The sequence below is a fragment of the Rhinopithecus bieti genome, unplaced genomic scaffold (assembly GCF_001698545.2).
Source record: "Rhinopithecus bieti isolate Rb0 unplaced genomic scaffold, ASM169854v2 scaffold_15146, whole genome shotgun sequence".
Lineage (NCBI taxonomy): Eukaryota > Metazoa > Chordata > Mammalia > Primates > Cercopithecidae > Rhinopithecus > Rhinopithecus bieti.
In genome coordinates, this window is record NW_016808195.1 from 1100164 (window position 1) to 1110199 (window position 10036).

The window sequence follows — 10036 nt, forward strand, 5'->3', positions numbered from 1 at the left end:
TTTCCAGAGCCATCTTTGGGCTCTTTCTGAGAAATTCTTTTTTTATTTGAAACGGAGTCTCACTCTGTTGCCTAGGCTGGAGTTCAGTGGCACAATCTCGGTTCACCATAACCTCTGCCTCCCAGGTTCAAACAATTCTCGTGCCTTAGCCTCCCGAGGAGCTGAGATTACAGGCAGTTGTCACCATGCCCGGCTAATTTTTTTTTTTTTTCGTATTTTTAGTAGAGACGGGGTTTCCACCATGTTGGCCAGGCTGGTCTCGAACTCCTGACCTCAAGTGATCCACCCGCCTCGACCTCCCAAAGTGCTGGGATTACAGGCGTGAATCACCGCGCCCGGCCTCCTTCTGAGAAATTCTTTTTGGGTCTCTGTCTCTGGAGCAGGGAGAGAAGACTGTTGGGGAGCCACAGAGTTCGTCGGGAGCACCCTCAGATGCTGTGGTTGAGGAGCTGGGCCTGCAAGGTGACCTTCAAACCCACACTCCGCTCCATTCTCAACGCCACCCCGGCCTGCGGTCAGCTGTGGAAGCGACACCAGGACAAGGCAGGCACACACAATGTCCTCCCTTGAAGGGCAGAACTGGAGTCTTTCCTGTGTTAGTTTTCCCCTCAGCCCGGGCCAGGGCTTGGCAAAGCTGGCTATGGGTTAGAATCGGCTGAGGAGTTTTTATGAAAGCGCATGGCAGCTGTCCCCGCAGGAGGTTCTGCTGCTGAATGAGGTTGTGGTGCCAGATAGATCTGACTCCCCACCTGGTTTGGGGACCCCGGGTGCATTCTCCAGCCGTGCCTCAGTGAGTGCTCAGGACACGTCTGCTGAACTGAAATAGATCTTCAACGGACTGAACAACAACCTGCTTTGTGACAGGGAATCTAGAAAACAGCCTGAGACAAGGGTGGATCTCCCAGCCTCCATGCCGCAGGCCTGGAGGTTTGTGTAGTCGACGTTCTCCCCCTAGTGGCACGACTGAAGATGACAGGCAGGAGGGAAAAAAAGCCTTTCCACCTGCGAGGCCTGGCTGCCAAAGGCTCCAGAGATGCGGATGGACACCAGGATCCAGCTGCTCTTGCATGACTCGCCCTCCCTTACCTCGCCCTGATCCCGGCCTTGTCAGATCTCATCTTTACTTAACATTTCGATATTTTATCATAGAGTTTTTGGTTAATTTTGATTTATTAAAATATTGTATTAAAATATTATTTCTGGCTGGGGGTGGTGGCTCACGCCTATAATCCCAAAACTTTGGGAGGCTGAGACGGGTGGATCTTTTGAGGTCCGGAGTTCGAGACCAGCCTGGCCAACATGGTGAAACCCCGTGTCTACTAAAAATAATAACAAAATCAACCAGCCATGGTGGTGGGCGCCTGTAATCCCACCTACTTGGGAGGCTGAGGCACAAGAATCATTTGAACCAGGGAGGCGGAGGTTGCAGTGAATTGAGATTGCACCATTGCACTCCAGCCTGGGTGACAGAGCAAGATTCCATCTTGAAAAAAAAAAAAAATTATTTCTGCCAGGTGCGCTAGCTCATACCTGTAATCCCAGCACTTTGGGAGGCTGAGGCGGGAGGATCACTTGAGGCTAGGAGTTTGAGACTAGCCTGGGCAACATAGCAAGGCCCCCATCTCTACAAATAATTTAAAAATTAGCTGTGTATGGTGGCACAGGCCTGTAGTTCCAGCTTCTCAGAAGGCTGAGGTGGGAGGATCAATTGAGCCCAGGAGGTTGAGGCTGCAGTGAGCTGTGATCGTGCCACTGCACTCCAGCCTTGGACAGAACAAGACCCTGTCTCAAAAATATATATACATATATTTCTATTGATTACTGAGGTTTTTGTCACTCTCTTACATTTTGTGCATGAGGTGAGTGCCTCAATTGCCCTCCCCACCCTCATCATAGTTCTGATACAGAAGTCAGCCCACGAATCCCCCTCTAGATACACAGAGTGCAACCCCCATCATTTGCCAGGTGAGCCCTGAGGCTCCACCCAGGGTGGGGCTGGCCTATGAGGGCCTTGTGTGTCTAGTGCTCTTTGCACTGTAATCATGGGAGCTGCAGATTCTCCAGGCTTTCTCCAGAAGGGGAATGGCTGCCTTTCAAAGTGTGTTCTAAATGAGAAAATACCTCTGGATCAAGGGCGATTTGAGAGCACAAAGATACACTGGGTTCTGTGGTGCTTACATACGTGGAGACCTACAGGTAGGCCTTGGTTGCTGAAGCCCATGGCAATCAGCCATAGCTAGGAAGAAGGGCTGGGGCCCAGTGCATCTGGGAAGGCCACCGCCTTGGAGCCCCTTCCTCATCTGGGCCACCATCCCGCATCATCAGCCTGAGACCTCCAAGTGGCTCACCAAGGAGGCAGCCATTTTCAGAAGAGTCAGGGAATAAAGGAGAGCTCATCCTTGACATCAGTAGCTACCAGAGACCTGCCTCAACTGCATCATCTGCTTCTGCCCCCCTGCCACAAACCCACCATCTGCAGCAACCCTAGACCACATCCAAGGAAGACAAGACCCCAGCCCTGGGCCCTGGAAGGTCTCTGCTATCATCTGCCCCACCCTCTACAAAAGAGTGCCGAGTCTTCCCCCATCATTCCCACACTCTCCCTGAGGAGTCCCTGGCAGATGCCAAGGGGACATCAGTTCAATATGGGCCAAAAAGTGGCAACCACAGAGCTCTGGGGTCCAGCCCATCTTGCTGAGTTTGGATTTATTACCTGGGCTACAAAGGGTTAAGTCAAATGCTTTCAAATGCCTATATCCCTGGGGGAAGGAAGAGGAAGAAGCAAAAGGCTCTCCTAAAAGTTGTATTTGTAAGAAAAAGAAAAGGAAAAAAGAACTGTTCACTGGCCAAAGCTGACCCCTTCCCACAGGGGTGCTGCAGGGGACCCCAACCCACACGTCAATCTGATTGGGTCAGAAAGCCTTTCCTGAATTTTTCAGACCCACCCCAATCCCAAACCATTTATGGCCCAGAGAAAATGGAGTTATTTTAAATAAACCCCATTTTACTTATGGAGATGGCCACTCCTTCCAGAACCATCCCATGCAGCTATCGCTGTCCTTGAGTATCTCTCTAGGCGGGCAGCCAGAGAAAGCTGCTAGGGAGCTGTGGTTTCAACTGAAAATTCTCTCCAGCAAATTGTTTCACGGGGCTCTCAGGACCTGCATTTTTTTTGAGACAGTCTTATTCTGTTGCCCAGGCTGCAGTGCAGTGGCATGATCTCAGCTAACTGCAACCTCCACCTCCCAGGTTCAAGCAATTCTTCCACCTCAGCCTCCCCAGTATCTGGGATTACAGGTGCCTACCACCACACCTGTCTAATTTTTGTATTTTTTGAGATAACATTTCACCATGTTGGCCAAGCTGGTCTTGAACTCTTGACCTCAAGTGATCCATCTGCCTCAGCCTCCCAAAGTCCTGGGATTACAGGCGTGAGCCACCACATCCAGCCAGCACCTGGCACTTTTACTGTGGCTTCTCAAGCCCTCAGATCCCTGCATACTGGAAACACCTGGGCTTGGGGTGAGATTCATTTGCGTGGGATCCATTCCTGCCATCTTAGAGCAGTGGTTCTCAGGCGTACGTGCATATCCTGGTGTATCTCATTCATTGAGAAGCGGACCTGCAAAAGATTAACTAATAATAAACTGCTCAAGTCTGTGGCCGACTTGACTCATGCATTGAGCAGATTCAAGATGATCCGCTTATCAGTGTCATGCTCACTTTGCATTCTGATAAGCCTTTGTGAGTGGAACGAGCTCTGCCATGGCCTGGGAGGTTCTGTATTATCTTCCAGCCTCACGCCTCATGCCTTGCTTCTCAGTTCTGACGTTGGCCCCTCCCTCTTTTCTGTCAAAGTCTTTGCACTTGCAGAGTCTTTTGCTGGGAGACCTCTTTTCCGAGGCCTTTGCATTGCTCTATTTCCTTCTTTGGAACTCAGCTCAAAAATGGAACTTTTCCAGGTACTGACTTAGAGGGGTCTTAAGAGAGCCTTTGGGGAAGGGAGGTGAGAGGCTGGAAATAGCTTGTTCTTCGATCTACATGGAGGTTTCAGGGTGTGCACATAAGTAAAAATTATTCACTGAGCTGTCAACTTAAAATTTGGAGAGTCACTGTATGTAAGTAAACCTAAAAAGGCAAAACAAACAAACAAACGAAAACAAATTTCCACGTCTTCCCTGTCTCCTGTTATTCCTATTACTGTCAACCATGGCATGTTCATTTCTATCCTGGCATAATATTACATTATTTGCTTGGTTATTTGTAAATTGTATCTCCTGCTAGAATGTAAGCCGTATGAGGACAGATGCTCTGCCTTGTCCACTGTTGCGCCTTTCAGAGAATAGCATAGTGCCTGTTACACAGTAGATACTTTAAAAAGAAGTGAATAAATAGATGGTTGGATGAATAAAAAGGTTTGGATTTAATGATGGGGAAAAAAAGAGGCAGAGGAGGTCAGCCTGAGGCTAGAACTGCTCACTGGACCCCCCACCCCCAGCCTACAGTTGAGGGGTCTTGCTCTGTAAGCCCAAGTCCAGAAGCTTGCTCCCCGCCTGGAGGACCACACTGGCATGTCTATACCTCGTTGGGGTCATCCTGGTCGGCATAGATTAGGAAGCCCGTAAAGAGGCTGTCTGTCCAGTAAGGGTCGTAGAAGAGCCCATTCTGCTCTGAGTAGAAGATCTGCAGCCAGACTTCGTCACCCTGCTTGAGAGCCAGGATGGTGGAGCCCGAGGCCACGTCGTGGTTGCCGGTGTTGGCATCAAAGGTCCGGATGCGGTACTGGCCGTTGTGCACCAGGCCGATGGCCAGGTGCTTGTTGGCCAGTGTGATGTCATAGGTGAAGTAGTAGATCCCAGGCACGCCGCAGACGAACTTGCCGCTGGAAGCATTGTAGTGACCACCCTCGTTCATCAGAATCTTGTCAAACTTGATGGGCAGCCGCTCCCGTGGGTAGCTCTTGGTCACTGCCACCGAGAAAGCTGACTTGGTATGGCCACTGCCGCAGCTGCAGGGGCCTGGGAGGCCCGGCTCCCCCTTCTTGCCCTTAGGCCCCTTCTTGCCTGGCGTGCCATGCTTCCCGGGGGTGCCGTTGACCCCCTTGGGGCCACGGGGGCCAGCCCGCCCAATGGCCCCGGCTTTGCCCTTTGGTCCTGGCTTTCCCCGGTTACCTGTCCGGCCAGGTGGACCTGGAAGACAGAGCAGCTGATGTTACGGAGGGTCCTCACAGACCTAGGCAGAGGGGTGCTCCTTGGTGTTCCAACCTTGGAGAAGGAGTGCTTGGGTAATGGAAAGAACAAGAAGGCTTTGGAGACACACAGAAGTGGGCGTAAATCCTCATGCTAGCTATCTGGAAAATGGAAATGATGATACTTACCTTCAAAAATCACTGCGGATCAGGGCAAAAAGTTCACACCTTTTCCTTTTCCTGCCTTCTAAGGAAGGGTCTGGTCTGTCTGCCAGATCAATCCTTCCACGGGCTGTGCTGGTAATGGGTTGAGAAGAGAACTAGAAAAAGCCTCTTGATTTCAACACATTGATCTTAGTAAAATCCCTGCCTAGTGCATACAAGCCCTGCCCATGTGTACAAGGATTTTATTGGGGCATTGCTTACAATAGCAAAAAATAGGAACGACTAAATGCCCATCCAAAGGAAAATGATAAAAAAAATTATGGTCCATTCATACTGTGGATTTCTATGCAGGGGTTAAAAAAAAAAGAAAAGTAGAGTTACGTGTACTCTATGAAACCTTTTCTAACATATACTAAGAGGAAAGAGCAGGTGGCCAGACCTTTTATGTTAAAAGGAAGCCAGGCTGGGCATGGTGGCTCATGTCTGTAATCCCAGCACTTTGGGAAGCTGGGACTGGAGGATCGCTTGAGGCCAGGAGTTTGAGACCAGCCTGGGCAATGTAGCCAGACACTATCTCTACAAAAAATATAAAAATTAGTCAGGCATGGTGGCGTGCGCCTGTAGCCCTATCTACCTGGGAGGCTGAGGTGAGAGGATCCCTTGAGCCCACGAGTTCCAGGTTACAGTGAGCTCTGATTGTGTCACTGCATTCCAACCTGGGCAACAGAGTGAGACCTTGTCTCTAAAAAATAAAAATTAGGAAAACAAAAGGAATCCACAATGCTAAATATTTCTACACCCATTTAAACGCATAGAAGAGTGCCTGGCCTATAGCAAACATTCCCTAAATACTAGCTGGCATTCCCTGCAGAACAATTCCCCCAATTGTGTTAGCCTTTAGAACGCTTTTTGATGTTTCATACTCATATTTCATAAAATGCACATTTCTCTCAATACAACATTTTTGGCTATTGATTGTATAAAATCAATTTAGTTTATGTCCCTTCATATGTCCCTCAACATTTTAAACAAAACCTATGTAGATAATGACTTGAGTTCACTGACACAAGGTTATGTCACCCATATGAACTGGGTGGTCAAGGAAGTAATGTTTCAGGCATTTTCCATCCTAACAAGTTGCTTTGTTTCTTTTTTTTTTGAGACGGAGTCTCGCTCTGTCGCCCAGGCTGGAGTGCAGTGGCCGGATCTCAGCTCACTGCAAGCTCCGCTTCCCGGGCTCACGCCATTCTCCTGCCTCAGCCTCCCGAGTAGCTGGGACTACAGGCGCCCGCCACCTCGCCCGGCTAGTTTTTTGTAGTTTTAGTAGAGACAGGGTTTCACCGTGTTAGCCAGGATGGTCTTGATCTCCTGACCTTGTGATCCGCCCGTCTCGGCCTCCCAAAGTGCTGGGATTACAGGCTTGAGCCACCGCGCCCGGCCGCTTTGTTTCTTATACGTATGTATGTAGGCATTTCGCTGTGTTTTAGAGTTCTGAGTTAATCTGTAATGCATCTGAATTTTTCCTATTTTACGTAATTCGGAAATAGGTTTCCAAATAGCATTTTGTTACTGAACACTTGATTTTCAGCAACAGAGTGCTTATGTTAAATGCCTGACAATGCCCAGTATTATTAAACACATATGTAAATACACCGAAAAAGGCCAGGAAACATACACACACCTAACCAATTAATAGTGGTTACCTCTGGAGGGTGAGGGGAGGATGAGAAGGGGTAGTAAGTAAGGAAGACTTTTGCTTTATGTGTATTGTTTGAATATATTACAGTGAGACTGTATTTGTATATTACTCATATAATTAAAAATAAACAAAAAGAATGGGAAAAAATAAAACTAAGAAAAGTCACAAAACTCTTGAAAAAATGAAAATAAACAAAAGGTGGGAAAAGGGGCCAAGAGAAGAGGAGTAGAGACAGAATCTTTTTTTTTTTTTTTTTTTTAGAGATAGAGTCTCACATTGTTACCCAGGCTGGAGTGCAGTGGTGCAATCATAGCTCACTGTAACCTCAAACTCTTGGGCTCGAGTAATCCTCCTGCCTCAGCCTCCTGAGTAGCTGGGATTTCAGGCACACACCACCACGCTTGGTTAATTTTAAAATTTTTTGTAGAGATGGTGTCTCCCTATGTTGTCCAGGCTGGTCTCAAACTCCTGGCCTCCCAGTACTCCTGCCTCGGACTCCCAAAGTGCTGAAATTACAGGCATGAGCCACCATGCAGCCCCCAAATCATTTTGACTTGGGGTTTTTGGCGGGAGACAAATAGGTAAGAAAGCTTACCGGGAAGCCCTGCCATGAACTATATAATGTGCTTTCCTCTTCATTACCTTTTTTGAGAGACTTCAGGAAAAGCTGACTTTACTCTTGAAAGACTTTTCTGGAGGTGAATTTGTGTGTGTGGTGATGGGGGGCGGTTGGATGTTATCCTGAATTGGCCCCAGGGTGACAAGCTTTGTCTGGGTTATGTGTGCTGGGTTCCCAACACCACCTTCCTTGGTGTGGTGGCTTCCTTCTCTGCAGAGACTCAACACATAGCAGAAGAGATGGCCAAAGGCAGCCCCAGTACATGGTAGAACTTCCTGGTAAGCTTTATCTATTTGGGGAAAAAGTCAACAGCAGAGACTCTGTCTCTCAGGATCCATAGGCAAATCTCAGGGAAAACACTAGCTGGCCTGCTTGGAGCACATGTCCAGACCTGAGTCTGCCATTGTGGTCAGGAAATTGGATATCATGACACCAGTGCCCAGCACGCTGGAAGACCACCCCCCACACACACCGCCAGTCAAAGCTATGATGGTCACTTTTATACTAATCTCCTGGGGAGGAGGTACTTTTGAAGGAATTAGTTTGGTGTGGTAGGAAAAGATCTGGATTTGCAGTCAACTATCTGTGTGTTATGTGAGCTCAATAAGTCAATTACAGGGTGCCTAACATTTATTGTATGTCTACGCTGAGACAGGTGCTTCATACACTGATTTATTTCATCTTTACCACAACCCTGTGAGACAGGTGCTATTATTATCCATATTTTAGAGATGAGGAAACCATGGTTTGGAGAGAGGTTAAATAGTTTGCCAAAATCAGTGTCCAGGTTTGTTTCCAAAGTTCATGTTCTTGCAGGGATGATATTTTGCTCTCAGCTGAATCACTCTGACTCTCAGTATCCTCATCTGCAACATGGCGAAAATAAGAATCCCTCCGGCACAGGATATGGGTGGTCAGATGGGCAACATGCTCAAAAGTGCTTTGTCAATATGAAAATGCCATACAAATAAAAATTATTATATTTCTCTACTGCTTAAAATGTAGGCTTAGGGATGCTGCTGACACTGAAAAGTGCTTGGTTGCTGGGGTGAAAGTTTGGAGATATAAGGAATGTCACAACGGAAAGGTCTGTAGAGTATATCCATTCTGCTTGCCGTCTGCCTGGCATCCCTTCCTTTGGGGAGCTGCCGTTCACCATTTCATTTCATATGGTCCTAGCAGGGCTGTCAGTCACAATGACTCACATACACACACACACATACACACACACACACACACACACACACACACACACACACGCAGGGGTGGCCCCATGAGCCTGCCCTGCAAATGGCGGCACCTCACCTCCTTGGTCAAGGGAATTGGTCCAGGATACACATGTGGCCAAGGAGAATTGGCTGTTCTGAGATTTGCTCTGTGGATGAAGCCAGGAAGATGTGGGCCTGAGCCCAGCAGTTGCTATTTCAGAACTTCCAGCCTTTGTGAGGATGCAACAAACACAGAGAGAAGCAGAGCCCTGACAATGATATTTGAGCTCCTGGACTCAGCTACTCCTGGAGCTCGGCTCTTGGATGTCTCAGTTTTGTTTTTTTTTTTTTTTTTGTTTTGTGTTTTGTTTTTTTGTTTTGTTTTGTTTTTGGAGACAAGATCCCGCTCTGTTGCCCAGGCTGAAGTGCAGTGGCGCAATCTCAACTCACTCTAACCTCGGCCTCCCGGGTTCAAGCAATTCTCCTACCTCAGCCTCCAGAGTAGCTGGGATTACAGGCATGCGCCACCAGGCCTGGCTAATTTTTTGTATTTTTAGTAGAGATGGGGTTTTGCCATGTTGGCCAGGCTGGTCTTGAACTCCTGGCCTCAAGTGATCCGCCCACCTCAGCCTCCCAAAGTGCTGAGATTACAGGTGTGAGCCACCGCGCCTGGCCTGATGTCTGTTTTATGAGCTAATACATTCCATTTGGGACTATAAATTGGGTTTCTGTCACTTGCAATCGTCAAGAGTTCTGAGTAATATTTTGGGAGACTTTTCCAAAGTCACTTAGCAACCCAAAGGTGCACCAGGGGCAGGAACACAAAATTCAATACCCATGTTCCTTTCAGAATAAACTGCTCTGAGGCTGGGCACAGTGGCCCATGCCTGTAATCTCAGCACTTTGGAAGGGCGAGGTAGATGGATCACTTGAGATCAGGAGTTTGAGACCAGCCTGGCCAACATGGTGAAACCCTATCTCTACTAAAAAAACTCAAAAATTAGCCAGGTATGGTGGCGTCTGTAGCCCCAGCTACTCAGGAGGCTGAGGCAGGAGAATTGCTTGATCCCAGGAGGCAGAGGTTGCAGTGAGCTGAGATCACACCACTGCACTCCAGCCTGGGCAACAGAGCAAGCCTCTGTCTCAAGGTGGGGGGG

At 48.3% G+C, this 10036-nt stretch overlaps 1 protein-coding gene across 2 annotated transcripts in view; it reads right to left on the bottom strand.

Moving 5' to 3' along the window:
* Window positions 1-3166: 3166 nt before the first annotated feature.
* C1QTNF2 (C1q and TNF related 2) overlaps window positions 3167-10036 on the bottom strand; it is a 24007-nt gene continuing 17137 nt past the window's right edge. Inside the window, exon 3 of one of the 2 annotated variants that reach the window (XM_017885734.1) lies at window positions 3167-5189. In XM_017885734.1, the coding sequence (XP_017741223.1) occupies window positions 4576-5189 (614 nt within the window). In that variant the 3' untranslated portion in view covers window positions 3167-4575. The remainder of the gene's footprint in view (window positions 5190-10036) is intronic. The other variant, XM_017885736.1, reaches the window with a different exon arrangement.